Genomic DNA, 23,287 nt, shown 5'->3' with positions numbered 1-23,287 from the left:
GAGGCTCCTTATCTCTTACACTTGACCGACTTTTTTCTCACTGAGTTCTCTCTGTCCTGTTAAACAATAGATGCCATGTATCCTAGTGCTAGTAAGACTTTTGTCTCTTTCTTTCCACCTATACCTGTTGACAGGGCTGTGGAGTGGTTACAATTACCATCCTCATGTATAAGTAAATTAACTATCATTTAGAAAGGTCAAGTAACTTGATCGAGATCCCAGATCCAGAAATGGCAGAATGAGTTGAACTCGGGCTCCTCTACCTCCCTCTGCTCATCTTTCTATTCCATTAACAGGAATCATCTGTCTCTCCTATCACAACCCTTTCAATGCAACTCTGTGTGTGTGTGTGTGTTGGGGGACGGTGGGGGGGTGGACCCGGGGGCAGTATTTGCCCATCTAAAAGCATCTGTGTGGTCCCTGCCCACGTGAATTCCTAGAACTGATTTACACCAGAACATGCTACTGCACTTGGCTCAGCATCCCACCACTAAAATCACATTGAAGTCTTGCCCCCAAACCCCTTAAAATATTGAATTTTGGATAGGGAAAATTAAGCAGTGACCTATTCCATTAAGACTGTAGATCTGAGATCCTTTAAGCTCTTTGGCTTGACATGAGCAGTCTCTAACACACTCTGACTCTATTTTGTCAGAAGCCCCTCCTGGCCATGGTAGACAGTGAAAAGAGACCAGATGCTAACCTCACCTGGCAGGTCTCCTCCCACTCGCTCCCTCCCTGTTCCAGCTGCCGTGATGTGAGGGCTGCTCTTCACTCTGAAGTGTAAATGCCTCCAGGAGGACCCAGTTTAATTCTGTTAAACTCCAATATTGTTATGGAGTTAGTGCCCTAATTCAGACTTGCTGTCTGCCAGCTAAGAGATTGAAAAGGACTCAAGACAGCAGATTCAGGGAGGAGAAGTAGCCCTTGGGTGGTGCTAGAGGTTTACTTACCCTGGTTTTCTAGGCTTTGACATAAAAACCTGGTGAAATATAAGAATTTAACTAGGAGCGCATAGCAGCAACACAGCATTACAGCTGCAGAATTGAGTCCAGTCTTCCTCTTATGAGCAGAGAATGTTTCCTTGGGGAAAACATGGAGAAAGAGATATCCTAGGGGTCCTGACCTGACAACTACTGGAAGAAATGTGACCTGGGAGTTGACAGTAACTGGGGAAAAAATGACTATAAAGAGTTTGGAATTTTAGTGAAAGAGAAAAACCAGTAGATATAAAAAAGAAAAAGTCGAGGACTTGGTTGTTTGGGATGGTTTAAATGGGACACAGGCTTCCCTGGTGGCTCAGTTGGTAAAGAACCTGCTTGCATTGCAGGAGACCCAGGTTCGATCTTTGACTCAGGAAGATTCCCTGGAGAAAGGAATGGCAACCCTCTCCAGTATTCTTGCCTGAAGAATTCCATGGACAGAGGAGCCTGGTGGGCTACAGCCCATCGGGTCACAAAAAATTGGATATATCTGAGTGACTAACCCAAAATTGGGGCACAGTAGAAAAGAAAGATGCCTCAGATTATTGCCTCCTGGCAAGTCTATATTTGTACTGAAATCTCTCCCTGGCTCATGAAATATAAGACTTTTCTTTCAAAGAAGGTCAGTTTAGGGAAATGCCAAGTGCTGGTTGGCATAGAAGAATCAGGATGAATCACCTCCCATTGAGCAGTGGGGTTCAGTTTAGAAGAGGGGTGTACTGCATTAGTCTGATTTGCTGGTTTTGTCAAGAAGCACATAGCCACACAACTTTCTTTTGCTGCTTGGGCCATGAACAAACATGTACCAGGATCTCAATGAGTTCCTCCACAAAGGTTTATTTCTCACTTATACCACGTTTAGGTTCTTGGCCAACCACAGCTCGCCTTCACTTTATGGGCTGAGTTCAGACGTGCTGCGTGTGTCTTCTTCTGAAATGTCGGCTGAAAGTACAGCGCAGTCTAGAACTAGAACACTCTGTTCTTGGGGAAGGGGCAGCAAGAGCAAGAGGGTTGGTGTAAACTCATGATGTCTCTTAAGAGGCCCATGATGCTCAGAAGTAAACATTATATTTTTCTGCATATAAAAGCTGGCCAAAGCATATCATATGGGCAAGTCCAAAGTCTGTGAGGTGGGGGTATATACTCTTCTCATAGGCACTACAGGCAAGTCCCATGATGGGAGAGATGCATAGTGCCCCTGAAGAGAATGGAATGACTGATGTCTGGATTATGATGAAAATGTGCCATGTAATAGTGAATAGTCCTACTGTCACAGCCAGCTCTCCTTTTATTGTTAAGTTACACATCTACGTGTATTTATTTATTGTGACAGAAAACATGAGGCTTCCAGATCAGAAAACAGACTGATTACCATAGCAATTTCATCATCACTTCCCAGTCTCCCATGGGGTGGAGTCATGAGAGCCAAATATCCCCTGTACATACAGGGGTTTGTGCACAGGAGAGGAACCCCGAAGTTACGACTATCAGGGCTTATACAGGAGCTGGAGGCACATCTGGGTCTCTTCTCCTCTAGAGAGAGTGACCTTTATAATGTAAAGATGGAATATAAAGAAATATTCTCTGGGGAGAGGAGACAGAAGACTATGGATTTACAACCTCTGGCACGTAAACAGATGTCTCCAAAGGATACACCACTATATCTTTCCAGAGGTCTCTATCCTTGGAGTGGCCACCAAAAAATCCTTTCAGCCTAGGTGCCAGTGCTCTTTGCTCAGAAACATCAGAAACATGAAAATGTTCATAGAGCATTTTTCCTGGCCCTTGTGCATTTTAGCTTTCTAACTTTTGTTGCTTAGTTTTAGCAGACCCGAGCTTTCAGAGTTGTGGAAGTGAGTCCCCTTTGGTTCACTGTTCTCGGTGGGCAGATGGTTCCCTTTGGCCAATATATCGAGACCAGATCCAAAATCTAACACTCCTTCTCCCTGCCCAGCTGGTTGATGTTACGGTGTTTGATATTACATCCAGAAACTTTTTATGTCTTTGAACATCATCATTCTGGAAACAGAACAGTTACTAAAGAAACCATAACTTGGATATTATCATTTTTCTTGCCTCATAAGTCCTTATTACAATACCTTATTATCAAATGATTTATTTACATTTTAGCCCCCAGGACTTTTGAGATGCTATTATGGAAAAGACAAGAGTTGGCTACACACAGTCAGGTATCTGGGTCAGTGTATGCCCACGGATTTTTTATCTTTAATGGACTACATATTCAAAGAAAAGCTGCTATTGTTTGTTTTTCAATGTCTGAGAAACTCTTTAATGTGGAGTCTGATGAGCAAGTAAGGAGGAACAAGCATGCCTTCTCAGCCTGTAGCTTCTGCTAGACAAACACAAGGTTCGTTAGAGGCATTATAAATCCAGTGCAATGCAGCCTCTCCAGTAACAGCCTTCCTCCAGCCACAGTCCTCATCAAATTCTCACCATCTCCTCTGTCCTTACCCTGTTTATGCTGTCTTTACATCTTGCCTGGATTCTTATAAGATTTTGCAATTTCCTCCCTTGCCCTTTCTTCAGTGTTCTTAAAACCAGCAGCCAGAGACACCCTGCTCATGGCCAGCCAGGTGGTGTCACTCCCTCCTCAGAGCTCTTCAGTCACTCCTCACCTCACTCTGTGGATACGAGAGTCCTTCCGCTGAACTAGGAAACTTACCACCAGCTAGCCCTTAATCACATATTCAACTCTTTCCTGCTGTTTTCCCCTCTCTTCTTTTTGCTCTGGCCACATTGACTTCCTTGCTGTTTCTCTGAAGAGCCAAACACTCTCTACCTCAGGACCTTTGCACTTGCTGTTTCCTTTGCCTGAAATAGTCCTTCCCCAGACATCTCACTGGACACTTCCTTGTCTTCCTTCTGTTATTTACTTAAAGACTCTTCATTTTTGAGAAACCCAGTCTAAAATGTCCCTTCCTACCTACATCTTAGCACTTCATTTCTTATTTCTTTCTTCCTACCATCTAATGTGTATCTTATTTATTGTGTTCTTTTGTTGTTCTCTCCCTCAAACATGAACTCCATAGCCAGAGGTTGCAGTCTGTGGTTCACTAGCATTGCCTCATCTCCAGGGCCAAACCCCTGCCAGATCCATGGTCCAGACCCAAGTCTGGGCCACACTTGTCCCTGCAAGGCCCAGCCACAGCGTGCTTGCCTCGGAAGACCCGGGCAGGGAGACTGCTCACCTGGAGCTAGGCAGAGCCTTGCCCAAGGGACTGCAGAGGTCTGTCTCTTGAAACATTACAGAAAGAGGTGGATCCCATCCCCCAAGCTCCTCCCTAGACTGGGGGCCCCACAGACAACCACTGCCCCTGCTCAAGCCCTGTTCCTGCAGGGGAAGGGGATTTGAGCCCTCCCTAGAGAAGGGTATGGGTGCAGTTCTGCCCTCCCTGTTGGTCAACTCCAGATCAGCAAACATGTTAATACTTGATAAGACATGATAATAAAACACGATAATACTATATAACCAAGCAGGGCCAATATCATACTCAAGATCAGCTGCTCGCCACTCGAAAGGCTAGTATTTAAGAGACAAGTGTTGGTGGAAAAAGAAAAAGTTGCTTTATCAGGAGCCCAGCAACCTGGGAAGACGGTGGACTAACGTCCTAAGCCCACCTCCAGGGTACTGGTAAGGAGACAAAGGTTTTAAAGGCAGTGGGAGGGAGGGGCTGCGGGTGCATGACCAGCTTGTACACTGTTCTCAGATTGGTGGGCATCAAGGTGGAATTTCAAACATCACTCATCTTCTGGTTTCAACCAGTCTGGGGTCTACATGCCTGCAGTCAGTGGTATTCATCTGGCAGGGAATCTGCTTCCTCTAAAAACAACTTGGGAATCTATATCTTTCAGGGAACTGGGAGTTCAGTAACTCTGCTATGTGGCTGATTGATAGTCTAAATTATTACCAGTTTCCTTGCCCATCAAGAATTTTTCTTTTTTCCTTCATCTTCACATTTCCTTATCATTAACTCTTGAGTCAGCCTTTTGAGACTGAGGGGAGGTTTGTGAGTCTAAAGCAAAAACCATTACTTCAAAGGACAGAGACCCAGGGACTTATGTGTGGTTTCAATATCTGAGGATGGGATACTAAGCTAATAAAAAGATTCTGAAAGACAAGAAAGGGAAGTAGAGGGCCATCATTCTTTAAAAATGCAGAATAGGGAAGGTATCCTTTGGTCTAATCCCATGATAATTTTAGAAACATCTCAGATTCTTAAGAAAGAAAACATGGATACAAACTTTGTGTAACCTACATGAAGAAAGCAATGAATATTAATTTTAAAAATCAAAATGGGAATTTAATAATAGAGAAACAGATCATACTCCTGGATGGGGTAACTTAGTGCAAAAACTTTCTCACATTATTTGTTAGTTCAATTTAATCCAACCAACAATATCCGTGATGTTTATGTTCTAGAAAGTGGCAATTGATTGTTAGTATTGACTTCTATTGAATGTTGGGTGGGGAGCGTGGCCAGAAATCGCCAGTGCCTGGCTATGAATCCTGGCTCTGTGCCTTACTCTTTGGGTGGCGTTGAGCACATGGCATAATCTGCCCCTGCCTCAGTTTCCTCATCTGTAAAATGTAGACAATACTAACATTGCCTTGTAGGGTCATTGTGAGGACTTAGTGAGTTACTATATGTAAAGTGCTTCAAATGATGCCTGGCATGTAGGAAACTATAAATGCTGTGAGTGCTAAGTCGCTTCAGTCGTGTCCAACTCTGTGACCCTATGGACTGTAGCCCACCAGGCTTCTCTGTCCAACAGATTCTCCAGGCAAGAATACTGGAGTGGGTTGCCATTTCCTCCTCCAGAGTGTCTTCCTGGCCCAGGGATCGAACCCACGTCTATCATATCTTCTGCATCGGCAGACAGGTTTTTTACCACTAGCGCCACCTGGGAAGCCCACGTTAGTGCTAGATGTTAGCTTTTGTAGTGTCACTGTATTTTCCAGTGCTAAAGTGATGAATGGTCAGTACATGTTGAATGACTCTGAGCCTGATTGCTATAGGCACCTCTCTGACTGCCTCGGGATACAAGCAAACCCCACCTCTCAAAGGAAAGTGGTGACAGACTTTGAAAATAGAGGCAGGAATGCAGTTCACCAGTCATTTTGGTTTTCTTCTGCCACTTGGAGCACGAAAAGCACTGAACAGGACAAAGTCTGTTTGTACACCCATGATGGGTAAGTTAAATGAGCTACTGAATCCAGTGCAAGCAAGCCCCTAGTTGCTGAGGGCAGAGTTAAACCCATATGCTTTGCATAATTCTGTGTCATCATCATACTGCTTTTGGTACAAGGAAAATGTTTTGATAGTCTGTCACTAAAATCTGTTTTTAATGAAAACATCCTGGGATCAGCTATTATTCTTATAAGACAGCTTTGTTGTGGAGTCAGTCAAGTATGGAATTCTATTCTAAGTGTTTCCTCATCATAGACTTCCTACGATGCAGCACAAAGGTCAAGGAAGAGCAGAAGGCCCGAGCTGAGCAGGAGGAACTCACAGCTCTGGGAGGGAGGGGATTGGAGGGGAGAGACCTGGATCTTGGTCATGAACACTAACCCTAGAGGAGGACTGGCTGGGGGATGCCCCAACCCTGCGCTCACTACCTTGGATATACGACTCAGCTTTGCTCTTTATCCTAGCACTGCCCCCCCGCCCCCTGCTACTCAGAGTTGAGGTCTGAGGAATAACATACTAGAAGGAGGAGGCTGTACCTCCATTTATGCTGTCTGGTCATGAAGTTGAAACTGCCCCTCAGAGGGCAAACTGGACATCTTTGGAAACTGTCTTCCTTAGGACCAGCATGAGCATTAGGTTGGGAAGAAAATGTCAAATGAGAAATCCTGATACTCATAATGCATTGTAGTAGAGATTTAGTCAGGAGTATGCTGCAGAACTGGAGAAATATATGAATACATGAAAATTTAAAACATGTTAAAATAAGATGAGTATTAAGAAAATGAATAGCTCACTGGCAATGCCAAGTCCATGCTCTTCAAGTAAAGCCTGGGCTGTTTGTCAGAGCCTTTTTTTTTTTTTTTTTTTTCTTTAAGAGAGGAATGGGGGGGCAGGGGGTTACTTCCTTTCAGGACAGTGGTTAAGACTTCTTCCAACACAGACGATGGAGGTTCAGTCCATGGCCAGAGAGCTAAGGTCACATATAGCTCAGGCCAAAAAACCCAAAACATAAAACAGAAGCAATATTGTAGCAAATTCAATAAAGACTTTAAAAATGGTCCACATCAAAAAAAGAAAAAAGAATAGAGGGGTCTAAGAAATTGTTATTTTAAGTCATTAAGGACTAAAAACAGGCATGCGGCAGTGGGTGCAATTGAGGGACTCTGGAAAGACTACTCTTCGGTTTGTCCCAAAGGCACCATCTGCTGGGCCCCAGGAGCTGTGACCCGAGCCTGTGAGGGTACTTCTGTCCTTACTCTTCTCTGTGCCAAGAATCAGGCCAGTGAAAACTGTGAGCACCGGTCAGATATTTAGCAAATTTTCCGGCAGGCTATGAAGGGGATTCCTTGGCACGTTTTTCCCACTGCTTTTTCCTCCTGTCCTTCAGCTCTATCCCAGGACTCGAGCCCGGCCAAAAAGTAAGAGTTGGATTTGTTAAGATTCAGAGAGAAGCCATGCTTCGGTGTTTGGGCTATTGCGGAGGGCAAGGGCTCCGGCCATGGAACGTGGTCTGGTTAGGTTTTGTGAGTGACTTCATATGCTAATGAGTGGGAGGATCATCCCAGCCATTGGGGAACCACCCACTCCTCCCTCTTTTGACAGTGCCTAGGGCTTCCCTGGTGGTTCAGAGGGTAAAGCGTCTGCCTGCAATGCGGGAGACCAGGGTTTGATCCCTGGGTTGGGAAGATCCCCTGGAAGAGGAAATGGCAACCCACTCCAGTATTCTTGCCTGGAGAACCCCATGGACAGAGGAGCCTGGTAGGCTACAGTCCATGGGGTTGCAAAGAGTCAGACACAACTGAGTGATTTCACTTCACTTCACTAATGACCAAAAATGATGTATTGGTTCATGAAAAGATCTCCTTCCAGGGGACTAATATCTATGATAATATGCCCTTAACATCGCATACATGCTAAGTCACGTCAGTTGTGTTCAACTCTGTGCGACCCTGTGAACTGTAACCCATCAGGATCCTCTGTCTATGGGATTCCCAGGCAAGAATACTGGAGTGGGTTGCCATGCCCTCCTCCAGGTGATCCTCCCAACCCAGGAACTGAACCTGCATCTCTTATGTCTCTTGCATTGGCAGGCAGGGTCTTTACCACTAGCACCACCTGGGGCGCCCACCCTTAAGGTTATTTGATAGTAAATCTTATATCTCCTGAGAATTTAACTGGGATCCAGACAAGGGACTGAAAGAGATGAGCTTGGGAGGAAACAAAACTAGTCAGATGGTAAAAAAAAAAAAAAAAAACAGTAGTGCTAATAATGGGTTCATGGTCACAAAGTTGGACCTCAAAATTGTCATGCTGAGTGAAGTAAGTCAGGAAGAGAAGGAGAAATGTCATAGGACATCCCTTATATGTGGAATCTAAAATGGTACAATTGAACTTATTTATGAAACAGAAACAGACTCATAAATTCATAGAGAATGAACTTATGGTTGCCGGGAGAGAAGAATGGGAGGAAGAGATAGGGAGTTTGGGATTGACATGTATGCTCTGTTATACTTAATATGGATAACCATCAAGGTCCTACTGTGTAGCAGGGAACTCTGTTCAGTGTTATGTGGCAGTCTGGATAGGAGGGGAGTTGAGGGGAGAGTGGATACATGTATATGTGTAGTTAAGTCCCTCTGCTGACAACTATCACAACATTGTTAACTGGCTGTACTCCAATATAAAATCAAAAGTTTGTTGTTGTTGTTGTTTTAAGTTGAAAATAGGACCAAACAGCCATTTGTTTCAGCATCCTATCCTCATTGCCGTCAGCTGATGAATCCTTTTCTGTGATGCCGATAGGAGGGGACAGTCTAGTGAAACTGCTTGTTCTTGGGATCTCCCAACAAGAGTCGTTCTATTAAATTAGCAAATGTAATTTTTCTGGTCTCTAAGTAGAAATAACTTTTTAAAAGTCTCATTCAAGACATGTACAAATGAATTTAATTTGTCCTTCCCAGGAGGTCTGGGGCAGTGTATTGGAGATTTCCTTCAGGTGTGGGAATGCATAGGCAGGTTATTCCTTCCTCCATTGATCTGCTGGATCACTCAGTCAACAAATACTTAATGGTAGACTCTGGGATAGAGTGTTTTCATGTGAGCAAAGGAATGGTTTCCTGGTGGCTTCCCTGGTAGCTCAGCTGGTAAAGAATCTGCCTGCTAATGCAGGAGACCCTGGTTCGATTTCTGGGTCAGGAAGATCCGCTGGAGAAGGGGTACGCTACCCACTCCAGTATTCTTGGGCTTCTCTGGTGGTTCAGCTGGTATAGAATCTGCCCACAATGTGGGAGACCTGGGCTCAATCCCTAGGTTAGAAAGATCCCCTGGAGAAGGGGACAGCTACCCACTCCAGTAGTCTGGTCTAGAGAATTCCATGGACTGTATATTCCATGGAATTGCAAAGAGTCTGACACGACTGAGTGACTTTCACTTGACAAAAGAAGAGTATTAGATTTTATTGAGGGCTTGGGCCTCCTGAAATGAAAACTGTATATATTTAAATGTCCCTACAACTTGGCATCCCTCTTTAGATTTCAGCAGATCCTAGATGTCAATCATCCATACTGAGGACAACTTAAGATGATTGATAGTCATGATGGCGGGATAATTGTAGTAGCTGACCAGGTTTCTGAGGATATGAGATACATCCACTTAAAGGCAGTGTAAATTCTCTTTCAGTAGTACAAACCTCCTTTGAAGGCCAGCAACTCTGGGTCTCCTTTCCCATGATACCCACCTTCAGGCCAGTGGGACCTGCGGGGACCTGACCACCCAGGAGGTGGCATTTTGGTTAGACTTTGCTCCAGCAGCTCCTTAGAATTGAGGAGCCCACTGCCAACCAGAATCTCTTGCTTTCTTCAGGGGTGAGATTTTGGGTGACTTTTCATTGTATTATCTGCGTGGCTTGGCTTTTTAGATAGCAAACGTACACTCTATAATTCCAAAGCTGTTTTAAAATTCTGTCATCTTGTGCTCACTTTTATCCATTCTGCCTCAATAATCTCCACTTATCAAATGCAGACTGATTGGAAACATGAGGAAAACCAAAGCAAATTTATTTTAGCACACAATAAATCACCTGTGACCTGAAGGCCAGTGTCATGCTTTCTGAATTGGGCTTTTAATCATAGCTCATTGTGATTAGTGGAGAAGGCAATGGCAACCCACTCCAGTACTCTTGCCTGGAGAATCCCCTGGACAGAGGAGCCTGGTAGGCTGCAGTCCATAGGGTCACTAAGAGTCAGACACGACTGAGTGACTTCCCTTTCACTTTTCACTTTTATGCACTGGAGAAGGAAATGGCAACCCACTCCAGTGTTCTTGCCTGGAGAATCCCAGGGACGGGGGAGCCTGGTAGGCTGCCGTCTGTTGGGTCGCACAGATTCGGACATGATTGAAGTGACTTAGCAGCAGCAGCAACATTGTGATTAGAGCAGGGTTAATATTGGTCCTGGAATAATATCTTATCTGGCTTATTTGATTTTTAATGATGGTGACTTCCACCCAGGTGATAATAGCAGTGACACAGTGTCCCCTCCTTCCCATATTTCACAGTTTTTGTCACCTTTCAACCTTGGCCATTAGAAGGGCACTGTTGGAGATATTTTAACAAGGTGCTAGAGTGGATGCACTTCATTGGTTACACTAGAGTCTTTGACTGTGTAGATCACAACAAACTGTGGAAAATTCTTAAAGAGATGGGAGTACCAGACCACCTTACCTGTCTCCTGAGAAACCTGTATACGAGTCAAGAAGCAACAGAAAGAACTGGACATGGAACAACGAACTGGTTCAAAATTGGGAAAAGAGTATGTCAAGGCTGTATATTGTCATTCTACTTATTTAACTTATATGCAAAGTACATCATGTGAAATGCTATGCTGAATGAATCACAAGCAGGAATCAAGATTGCCTGGAGAAATATCAACAACCTCAGATATGCACATGAATACCACTCTAAGGGCAGATAGTGAAGAACTGGACCTCTTGATGAGGGTGAAAGAGGAGAGTGAAAAAAACTGGCTTGAAACTCAACATTCAAAACCCTAAGATCACGGCATCTGTTCCCATCACTTCATGGCAAAGAGAAGGGGAAGAAGTGGAAGCAGTAACAGATTTTATTTTCTTGGACTCCAAAATCACTGCAGGTGGTAACTGCAGCCATGAAACTAAAAAACACTTACTCCTTGGAAGGAAAGCTATAGCAAACCTAGACAGTGTATTATAAAGCAAAGACATTGCTTTGCTGACAAAGGTCTGTATGGTCAAAGCTGTGATTTTGCCAGTAGCCATGTATGGATGTGAGAGTTGGACCATAAAGAAGGCTGAGAATGAAGATTTGACACTTTCAAGCCATGGTGCTGGAGAAGACTCTTGAGAGTCCTTTGGACAGCAAGGAGATCAAACCAGTTAATCCTAAAGGAATTACCATGAATATTCATTGGAAGGACTGATGCTGAAGCTCCAGTACTTTGGCCACCCAATGTGAAGAGCTGATTCATTTGCAAAGACCCTGATGCTGGGAAAGATTGAGGGCAGAAGGTAAAGGTGGCTGCAGAGGATGAGATGGTTAGATGGCATCACTGACTCAATGGACGTGAATCTGAGCAAGCTCCGGGAGATAGTGGAGGACAGAGGAGCCTGGAGTGCTGTAGTCCATGGGGTTGCAGAGTCAGGCATGACTTAGCAACTGAACAACAACACATCTACTGAACAGAGTGGATGCCAGGAGCTTGGAGAGCTGACACAGGGACCAATGAAGGAACAGCTTGTCAGATACTGTCCTTGCTATGCTGCCCATGCCCTCCTGCTGGGGCTTCTACTGTAGGCACTGGTGCCGGGGTCTTCAGAGTTGTCCTTCTCACTCACTAGACTTTCCTGCAGCCCTGTGCCCTGGGCTCCAAGAGTGTTCCCCATGGGTTACATCCCTTGGAGAGCAATAGGAGAAGTGGTTAAAGCTGCCTTTAAATCATGGGTACCTTTGAAGAAAGAATTGTGTAACCTCAGGTTATTTACAAGGTACAACTTTGCTGATCCCTAATACTGTCAACTGTCATTTCTTACAGGGTTTCCTATGCTTGAATTCTTTGCACTCATTCTCAGGAAGAGACCCTGTGGATCTGTGAAACTTAGTCTGAAAGCAGAGGGTAGAGACATATGTGGTTACTTTCATGTAGACAGGTCACTTGGTGCCCATTTCATTCCTTAATGTCCTTCAGCTCCAGCTTATTCTCATGGAAACGAATTCTGTCTAGGTCCTCTTTAAAAAGGTGGCACGGGATTTGGGGATCAAGGGATGGATCCTTTTTTGTCTCATTCAGTTCGTTTCTAAAGTCTCCACTTCTGCTCACCTCCTTCTTTGACAAAGTCAAGTTTTGCAGTTAAACAGTAAACTGTAAGAAAACAGTTTATAGTAAACTGTAAAGTGAAATACTCCAGTATCCCCAGGCTAAGTACTAAAGACATCTAATTTGAATGTTTTGGTTTTTTTTTCTGTTCTGCCATCTCTTCTAATGTGTGTGTATTTGATTAATTGGACAAGAATTTGGCTTAGGGCAGATGCAACAAAAGGCTCCTTTCACATCTTCTAAAGTCTAGACTGTGAGTTCAAGGGTAAAGACAGTCCCCGATCATTTGTTCATTCATTTGTCCAGTTCTTATTACATAAAGGGAACACTCCTTGTACTGCCCCAGCCCTGAGAACGCCGGATCAACTCTGCAAGACACTCATTATACAAATGATGTACATAGTTCTTTAAAATTATTTTCAAAACTACTGAAATAAATACAGAGTTCTGTTCTAGGGGCATCTGTTCTGGCTAGAGGTGGGCGGGGGGTGGTCCCAGAGTGACTGAGCACTAAAGGCTGTGGAGAACAAAGGGCTAAGGGAAGCATGTTTTAGAAGAGGGAACATCATACTGCAGCTTCTAGGAAAGGAAAAATAAGTGCCTTGGAAGGCTGTGAAACTCTCTGAGTGGCCGGCAGGAGTGGGGATGCCATTTGTGGTGGGGAGAGAGGCAGGGCCAGATCCATTTGGCCTGTTTGTCCAAAGAAGTCTCAAACTGGTGTTTAGAACTTTAGCCTAAAAGAAGTGTGAGGTCACTAAAGCAAGAAAGTAACATAACTGGTCAGATGTTCCCTTTTTGAGAAGCATTCTGCCTGTTGCAGAGCAGGTCTTTGAGGTGGGGATGCAGACCAGTTAGGATCAACTGAGATTCAGGAGGAAAGGGAGGCTTGGACCATGATGGAAGAGGTGGAAATGGTGAGAAACAGATATCTAGAACAGCTAAGAGGAAGGAGTGAATGAATTGGTCACTTGGTTGGATGCAGAGGATGAGCTTGGGAAGAAAAAGAACCAGAGGTGGACACCCCAGTTCCCCCATGGGAGATCTGGTAGGTGAGGAAGACTTACAGAGTCAGGGCTGAGGATAGATAACTCCTTTGCGCTGTGTTTGGGGGGCTCTGAGAAATTCCAGTGGATGCTAGGTTTGAACTTCAGATGAGAGTGCTAAGCTGTCAAAGAAATGTGGATGTTGTCAGTTTTCAGAGAGTAATCAAGTCCTTCGGTTGGAATATGAGCCTTCATGTAACTATAGGAGAGTCTGGGGACCTCCAACATGGGAAAGCTTGCAGATGGAACTGAGCTGGGTCAGCCTGAAGAGTGGTCATGTCCAGGAGAGGAGCCTTGCTCCTGCAGAGCTGAGGAACACTCAGCCTGAACTTGGCACAGAGCAGGATCTTAGGACATGGAGGCTGAATTCCCTTTCCTATTCAAATCTGCTTGGACCAGGGATGGGAAGATAATCCATGCACCCAGAGTGCAAGCTTCTGATTCTCTTCTTGCACAAACACATTTGTCAGCAACACTTCAGGTTTCACTAGGATTTTGGAAAGCTGACATCCCATACTGCTTTCTTCTGAAATAAGACCATACCGGTTACTCTCACCACAACTTTCCCTTCAGAGGAAGATGAGTATAGAAAATGAAGACCAAAAACTAGTGAACCAAAGTGATACCCAGATTAAGAAGACCCTCATAGAATATCAGCCACAGTTTTCCTATGCCTGGCATCTCTCTGTTCAAATTCTAATTGTTGACATGGTTTCTCTATTTAAAGCAGTGATGGTGTGGTGCATGGCTACCATTTGGGGTGATACGCTGCAAGGGAATGGGGCTTCCTCTTGAGCCTTTCACGTCTGAGTAAATGTCTGAGTGAGTAAAGATGCCGAGATAAGTCAGTGACATTTTCAGCAGTTTAACTATAGATCTGGTCGCTTTGTGGTTGCGAGGATTTTACAAGTGGAGCATATCTGAGGATGCTTGCAGAGAGTTTCCTCCGACGGCGAGGAGGAACAGAACTCTCCCTCTCTGCAGGGCTCCCACACCAAATCTTTGTTTCCTGAAAGATTCTCACCCCTTGAATTCTTACTCCTTAAACTTTAAAAATCCAGCATAAAATAATGCTGCTTGCTGTAATTGGTCCATTTTTTTTTTCTCCAAAATGAGTATGATCCGGGACTTGCCTGGCAGTCCAGTGGTTAAGCCTTCACATTTTAATGCAAGGAATATGGGCTCGATCCCTGGTTGGGGAGCTAAGATCTCACAGGTCTTGCAGACAAAAAACCAAAACATTAAAAAGAAGCAGTATTGGAACGAATTCAATAAAGACTTTTAAAAAATAGTCCACATAAGAAAACTGAAAAAATGAGTATGAGCCTCATGTAATCTTTCCTGGTATGTGTCAGTTGCCCAAACCAGGTCTCTTGGTGGGGATGGGGCACAGTGTTCTTCATGGGGGGAATGTCACTGATTCTGTTTGCTTGGGATACACGCTGAGTTAACCTCATTGGACTTTCCCCAGGAATTGATGCGCATACACGTGGTGGGTCATTATGCTGCTGCACCTGTGTAGTGTGAAGGTCAGTGTGTTTTTCTGATTATAAGAACCCATCCATGTCATTCCATTATAAACCACTCCACTCATAATGGAATGTGCCTCAGCCCGGAGCCCTTTGTGGTTGCCCCAGCCCAGGAATTCTCTCCAGTGCAGCCCTGACATTTGAGATCCATCACCCACCCCTCCCCCACTGCCTGCATCTCCCCCTCACCCCAAATTTGACTGTGCTCCATTTTGAGATGATGTTCTTTGCATGTCGCGTTCTTCTTGTGTGATGTGAATGTACGGTTGTCACAAGTGAATTTGTACCTGGAAGCGAACACTCTCTGATGCTCCTTCTGAAATGACAGCTCAGAGCTCTGCTGGGGTGTGGGTAAATACTCTGTAGTTGATATGGGCATGGATAAACATGCCTGGAGACCAGAGCAATGATTACTCCTGCTGATTCTGAGTGGAACCAGCCACTGGGAGGTTACCAGCTCATTGCAGTGGGCCTCAAGCAGCTGGTGGCTCTCTCAGAAGATCCTTCTTCTAGATCCCTTCAAACTTCCCTCCAACTCCTCTGCTGCTAGGATTGTAGTTTTACAACTTGTGGGAGCAGCCCTGGTTTATAAAAATCACAGCTCATATTTACTCATATGCACATATGCATAGTGTATCAGCATTTGTGTTGCATACTTTTCTTGTGTGAGTTCCTCTACACTTATGACAATCTGAAGAGGTAGGTACGACCATTGATGTACTAGAGAACTGGGCCATAGAGGGCTCAGTCACTGCTCTAAGTCTCCCAGTGGGTACGTGAGGAGCAGGGATTCAAATGCATCTAGCGTTTCTGAGCTAGCATCTTTGTCCACGGGCCCTGGTGCTGCTCTGGGAGCGTGCACTCAGCCAATCTTGAAATGAGGCTTTTGTTTAAAAATAATAAAAGCTTACATCTGCACAGCACTTCACAAATGTACTAAGCATATCCACGTGCGGATTCAGCTAATCCCTGAAATAACCATTCAGCGAGGATAAGAACGTGTAGGGATGTTCCTTAAGTGTCCCGGTGGTGCCCAGCCTGCAGGAGGATGAGCAGGCCTCATGCTCAGCCCTTCTCTTCCATCCCACCCCAGGGCACCACTTCCAGAGCACCCAGAGGGTTGCTCTCTTAATGAGTGAGTTTTGAGGAATGCATTTAGAGAATGAACATTTTGCGTGTTATATTCAGGAAGCATTAAATTGGGACCTACTTGTGTGCTGCTAAATGTCCAGGGGCAGTCAGAGTGTGGTGACTTTAAATGCCCTTTTCTTATGGCACATGCCAGTCAGTTGTAATGTCAGAGTTGGTTTCTCGAAGTTCACCTGGTTACTCCCACCCCTAGTCTTACCCATTTGGGGAACACTTGACTTTTGCTAAGAGAACATTTTTCTCAATGCATGGCCCTCTCATCTGCTTATACCCCCCTGGGACTTCTGAATTTTCTCTTTGTCTGTAAAGATATACTGAGAAGCCTTTTTAACATATCAAGTAGTTCCTTTGGGTACATTTAACATTTTGGTAGAAGGTCCCTCCCTTTCTCTTTCCAAGACTAAAGTCCTTGCAAAGTGGGGACTTCCCCATCCTAGGGAATCTCAGCTCCTGTGCATTTTCAGATACAAACTGTTCCTTGAAATAAAACTCTCTGAATCTAGTAGCACAGTTAAGTGGGCACACACATCATCTCAGGGGATTTTATTCAGGGATCCAAGAAACACAGTAGTCGAGCATCCTCCCCTGACATTTATATGAGTGAGCGCTCCCTGATTAACAAGGAAGAGAAGACAGCGATCACAGCTGATTCTCCCAAAGGACATAGTTCATGAAATGCAATCATAACCACAACCTCTTGCGTGACAATGACACTGGAAACCCGAGGGGACAGAATCAGCTGCTTTATTCCCAGTTTCCATGGCAGGTCACTGTAAAACTTCCTGTCCCTAACTCTGTAGGATAAAGGAAATCTTCTGGCCCGATAACTTTTGCCTTTTTTGATTAAATCTTCACAATCGAAAATAATCCCAAGGTTTTCTACACCTTCCTAATATGTTCCAAGAAGATCCACCATGTTGCAAAATGAGTCTGCAGCATTACTAACTGTTAAAAAGGTCTAATAGGCACCCCTGGCTGAGAACCACTACAGCTGGTGGGAACTAAGTGTTTGTGAATAAGATAATGGAGAAGGAATCTACCTGGCAGATCTTTATGCTACAAAGAGGGGCTTCTTGCTCAGAGATAGGTTTCCTGAAACCTTTCAAAGCTCCATTTTGGAAAAACAAACAAACCTTATGTCTTGTGTGTTACAATGATTAGCATCTCTGTGTTTGTTGGGTCCCTGAGGACATAGATGCTGGTTGTTCACGAGAAAAGTAAAGCCTGGAAGAGAAGAGGAAGAAGAATCAGGCTGCGACTGCAGCCTGACAAGTCTCTTCCAGACCAGTGCGCTCTCAGGAGCAAACGCCTGCCTGTTTTGAGATGCCCGTATTGGGTGGGGTCAACCAGGCCTTGGTACCCTCATGTTGCTCAGAGCACCCTCAGAAGACCACATCTCAAAGGCTGAGGTGGACCTGAAGGAGCTGGCGGTTGTTGGCAGACACCCTCCCAGATGCTGGGCAGTGGAGTCCTTTCTTAAAGGGCTCTCTGAGCAGCTCATCTGCCACACCCTCCAGGGACTTCAGAAAATCAGTTTTTCTGGGCTTTTCAGAATTTGATCAGAAGCAGCTAGAGACAGGGAGACAGTGCTAAGATGTGATCCTTTGCCGGAATTCACAGCCTAATGTAGTGGGAGGGAGGAGAATGGAAGAAACAGAGAGCAAACTGTGGCTTATTAGGTTTCTCTCTGGGTCAGGGAGTGTGCTAGGTAAAGAGACTTAGAAGAATAGCCCTTTAAGATTCCAGGGATCTCAAAACTTCTCACGCAGAAAGTAAGCCCCAGAGAGACTGTGCCCAGGATCTCCCAGAGATGGCAAGGCCCCGGGGTGTCCCAGACTCAGCTCCACTCAGCTTCCTGTCTGTTCCTGACTGCACACCCCATAGACCCGTGTCTGCTCACAACTTCTATTAAGTTATGGAATGTTCCTGGTCTGTTGCTTCTTCTTGACCCCAGACTGTATGATAAAGGAATGCTGTGGCTCCCTGACATTTTGTGTTCTTGTTATATATCTCAAACTGAAAGTGATCCCAAGACTTCCTATACCTTATCCCCACCCCTTTGTGTCCACAGGGGTGAGCTCCGTGTCTAGAATGAATTAGAAAACAGAGGTGTGAATCCTTGGGTGTCTGAAGCCCACAACTGGCTTCCCTAAATTTCCACTATAGCTCTGTCTGGCTTTTCAGTTACAGTGTCATCCAGGCATAAATGGAAAATGTCATCAGAAGCCTCAATTCCACCCTGCAATTTGTCATCCTGACACCAATAGAAAGTCAGCATACCATTAATTCTCTACACTTATTGATTTGGAAACTCAATTAAAAAGCTGACTGCTATCCTCTTCCTCCTCCTCCTATTCTCTTCTTTCCCCTCTTCCTCCTGCTCCTCCTCCCCTCTTCCTCCCCTCCTCTTTATTCTCCTTCTTCTCCCCCACCAAATAGTCTTCAGTTTCTAGAGTCCTAAGCCACGGTACTGCAGTGACTACTGGAGCTAAATCTCCCTGCACATGAAGCCACAAGCTTTCGACTTCACCAGGTTAGGGACCACCATGGTCTCCCCTCTAGCCTTTCTCCAGTCACTTCCTTGAACTCAGTCCTCCTGGACTGGGAGAGAGAAATATTGTGATCCACATTGCTAACGGGTGAGCTGAGTCATGCCCTTGGCAGAGTCAAGGAACTATGTCAAGGAGACCAGTAGTCTTGAGTGAGTCTGGAAGGGGTCTGACCTGACAAGGGATGTCTTCTTCAGGGCCTGCTTGCCTCTGCCCAACAGGTGATGGGTGCTCCCCTAACCTTGAACTAGGACCATCTGGGGTGCCTTGGGTCTGCCTGAACCTGAGGGGAGAGCTCTGCCACCAGTATTTTCCCATCAGAAAGCAGCAGCCTCAGCACAGAGGTAGGAGTGCCCTGCTGACTTGCTCACAGCCTGCCCCAATGATAGTTCTGAGCGTCATCCTGATGCAGCAGCCCCGAAGGACCAGGCCACGCAGGCTCAACCGTTCCTGTTAACTACCCCCAGCAGGACCGGAGCTGCAAGCCCAGAGCAAGGCTGGGACAGTGAACAACTTCTCCGCCTGCTCTATGGAAGGTGTCTGGTTTTGAATACATAATCTGTCCTGTGTAAGTAAGTGCTTTTATGAAAGGTCTGGACTGTCCTTTAAACATCTTTCTTTTTTTTCCCCCTCACTTAACAGGAAATGTATTTCTATCCTTTTGTGGACTCAACTTTAGGAAGGGAGCTTGGTAGAGGGAGGATGCTTTTGTGTGAAATTCAAAGATTGGTTTAAACTAGGGCATGCACATGGCATAGCTATTTTGTGCAGACAGCAGGTGGCAAAAACATGCATGTGTGGCTAGCTGTTTGGAGCTTTGCTTATTCGAAGTAGTGTATGATAAGTGGTTTTGTTTGAGCAAAGGAGTGCCAGCTTTATTTGCAGCCACAGAGGAAATGCCCTTCTTGCTGGGTAGTGCTAGATTTAGAGCCGGAATTTTCTTTTTCAGCAAGAACTAGAAGTTCCCCAGCGTTGCTTTTTATCCCCTCATGCCCATTTGTGTGCAGAATTCTTAGAGAACGCAGCATTGCTGATGTCCTGCTACACTCTCTGTACAGCACCATGTGTCAGCAGATATGGGTTCTGGGTCTGTTTACTCAGCTCTGCTTTCTAAATGAAAGTTCTTGTTTTACACGGCTTCAAACAAGAAGTCAGGATTTTCATGATCACAGCTAAACATACACCACGAGTAGATGTGTATTTGCCTTTCTTTTTGCAGATTTTTTTAGCAAAGTAGAAGCAGGATTTAGGATTTATTTTATTCTCCTTCAAATTTTTGGATAGGAATTATCCTGAGTTACCCAAAGCAACCTCGAGAACCCCTAGAAATTGGACATCAGACTCTGGAATAAGAGTCCTATAACACAAGCTCATCCTGGCTTTGATGTTTCAGATCAAGGCATGGATCAGTCATTTATTATTCACTGGGAACCTATTAATTACACACCTGCTATGAACCAGATAACGGCCGATGTGTGGAAGAGACAACCAAGAGAAGGCAAGCAAGAGAAGCCCCTGCCCTTATGAAGAATTCATTCTCGTTGAGGGGAGGGGCTTGTCAGAAGGTGAACATCACAAATAAGTTTATAACATGTTGTCAGGAATGGAGAGGGGCTAAGAAGAAAGAGTTGACTCACTGGAAAAGACCCTGATGCTGGGAGGGATTGGGGTCAGGAGGAGAAGGGGACGACGGAGGATGAGATGGCTGGATGGCGTCACTGACTCGATGGACATGAGTTTGAGTAAACTCCGGGAGTTGGTGATGGACAGGGAGGCCTGGCATGCTGCGATTCATGGGGTCACAAAGAGTCGGACACGACTGAGCAACTGAACTGAACTGAAGAAGAAAGAGAGCAGGGTAAGGATGTGTGGGGAAGAGAGGGCCTAGGAACACCATGTTCACCTTCTCTGCTGCTGCATCCCACTTCTGAGTTCAATCTCTGAAAACCCATGCTGTTTCTGAACATGCATAAAAATACAGTCCCGTGGTTACTAGCATCTCTACACTCCCTAAAGATGTTATTTTATTTAGCTGCCAGTGGCTTTTGTTTGGATATGATTTTGCTGATGACCTGTGAAAAAAAAAAAAATAGGCAATTTTACAGAAAAATCTTGGTTTCTTTTGGGAAAAAAAGCAAAAGTCCTTGCAGGCCTGAGCTCCAGTTCTGCTTGGCAGTAGGTGGCAAGAACCGAATGTGGTCCCTTTCAGGACTTTCTGATTGTCACTATTCCCACTTGGCTCACCTCCTATTGGCCTCTAAAGGCAGCCATGGTTCCAGCGTATTTTGGTGCCAGCCCTTCACAAGTTCAGGGCTGTGATGTTTCCTGCATCAGAACCCTTCCTAACTAGATGGGCCCATGGAGTTTTCTCCTCCTTTCTTCCCCTTCAATCACTTTATGTAGGCTCAACGCTCTCTGTTAGCTACAAGGGGCTGTCAAGGTGCTGCCAAACTTTCACAGTCCCAGGCTAAGTTGGAGAAGCCATCTAGTTGAAGAATGAACCCTGTCCTTTTGCAGTCCCAGATTGCTTTCACATGACCCAGAAGAGCAGGCGACTCAATGCAGTTCACAACACCTAGTATATTTTCATTCTGGATAGTTACAGGTTCTAAATAACTCAGATGTTCTTAGAGTTATAGTTTCATTACAGTTCCACCTAATTAAAATGAAAGCCCATTCTCTAGTTATTTCATCCTTTGTCCCTTAGACAAATCCATCAACCAAATCTTCCCCTGACATGAAGAACAAAATATATTAGCCAAAGCACATATACCAATTACTGTTTACTTCATTTCTGTTTGACTTTTCATAGTACCATGCCATTCATCACCTGACAGGTAGGGGTATGACCACAGTGATTGCAAGAGGCTGTGTCCCCTGAGCTAGATAGGGCACGTGCCATGGGATCCTTGGCTCATGGGATCCTCCCAAGAAACTCAATGTTCAGCAGCACCCTCCTTCTTGTCCCAGCTGGTCAATCAGTGTTGACCTAAAATTCACTCACTTACACAGAATATTTCCAAATGTATGTAACTATAATAACCATATGTTTGTAAGCTCTCTAATCAGTGTTTAAATTTACTTAAACAAGTAACCTTTCCCTACTCCATAATAGATAATAGAGCTTTACTGGGCAATGCCTCCCATCTGTCGTTTTCTCCTGTCAGAAGCATACCTCTGACTGTCCTCTGCAACTTTTTGCTCCACCCATTATTCCCATTGCTAGGGGGCAGTCTGATCCTCACTCATCAGGGCTGTGCTCACTCTTCTGAAGGTGGATCTCCTCATGGCCATTCTATGGCTACAGTTGCCTAGGATCCCCAGTAGCTTTAGCATCAGCTGGGAGCTTAGCTCCCAATGTAAACTGTCAAGCCCACTCCAGAAATGCTAAACTAATACATGCTTTTTAATAAGATTCCTGGGAAATTCATATAGACCTTCAAGTAGATAAAGTATATACTTTCCCCACAGCTATTGGCCCCATCCACTTTGACTAACAGCCCCTTGTAAAAAAAAAAAAAAAAAAACTCCTTCAATCCTGAATGGATAGTCTCTGATCACTGGTTGTGAGTTCCCCAGTCAAACACAGACCCTCACATTTTGTGATCTTAATTTTTGGTAGTTATTATATTCAGGTAAATGCCACCATATCATTAACAGTTGGCCACAGTATAAAGTATCCTTGGGAACTAAGTCATTCATCTGAAACATCTAAATGATCATTAAGGGAAAAGTAATCTTGCAGTATAGTGTAATAGTGGAGGTAGAATGTGGAAAATCCAATTAAAGTCATTAAAAGACAGCTGTTAAATTAAATAGATTGTTATTTCCAGGCAGGCAAGACAGAAAAGTGGTTAAGCACTGACATGGGAATCAGAGACCTGTTCTGGTTAGGGTCCAGCTTTGCTCCCAGCTTTGTGACCTTGCAGAAGTTGCTCAGCCCAGTCATTCACAAATCCACCTGCTCAAAATAACCATCTGTAGAGCTGGGAAATAAATTTACAACTGCTCTGGATCCATCAATAGAGTCCCCACTTTAGGTTTTTTGTGAGACCGAGGCATCTGCATTTTTTAAAAACCCTCAGGTTACTTTGATATCTGAATGAGTTTGGGAAGCACTGGCAGCTTCATGGAGCTTCTAACTGAAACCATTAAGTGACATTCCAGGGAGCTCTGAAGAGCTGCAGTTCTTTGTGTCTCAGTGCAGAAAGAATTTAGTGAGAAGCAAAGTGATAAGTGATTTATTAGAATACGGTGCTTGTGAGGCTTACAAGCGGGTGGGCAAGAAGGTGCCATGCCCTGAGAACTTACTGGGCTACAGTTTTATCATCAAAGGGAAAGTGGGTAGGGGGAGAACACCTTTATCATTCTTGAGTGGATGTCATGCTTTCATCATTGACTTCTCCTCCAGGTTGGGCAGTGGAGTTTTTTGTCCCTACATGGTCAGGATAGGTCCACAAACTATTGTTTTTCATAA

General features: G+C 44.7%; 1 protein-coding gene across 3 annotated transcripts in view; it reads left to right on the top strand.

Annotated features, from left to right (window-relative positions):
* The window catches only part of HECW1 (HECT, C2 and WW domain containing E3 ubiquitin protein ligase 1), a 443,461-nt gene that overhangs the window by 140,298 nt on the left and 279,876 nt on the right, over positions 1 to 23,287 (top strand). The window contains exon 1 of one of the 3 annotated variants that reach the window (XM_043463511.1): positions 15,055 to 15,112. The exons of the other annotated variants lie outside the window; for them this stretch is intronic. Coding sequence (XP_043319446.1) covers positions 15,086 to 15,112 — 27 coding nt within the window. The 5' untranslated portion in view covers positions 15,055 to 15,085. Of the gene's footprint in view, positions 1 to 15,054; positions 15,113 to 23,287 lie in introns of those variants that run through there. 3 annotated transcript variants of the gene reach the window in all.

The sequence above is a fragment of the Cervus canadensis genome, chromosome 3, assembly GCF_019320065.1.
Source record: "Cervus canadensis isolate Bull #8, Minnesota chromosome 3, ASM1932006v1, whole genome shotgun sequence".
NCBI classification, from domain to species: domain Eukaryota; kingdom Metazoa; phylum Chordata; class Mammalia; order Artiodactyla; family Cervidae; genus Cervus; species Cervus canadensis.
This window is presented reverse-complemented; position numbering and strand designations above follow the sequence as displayed.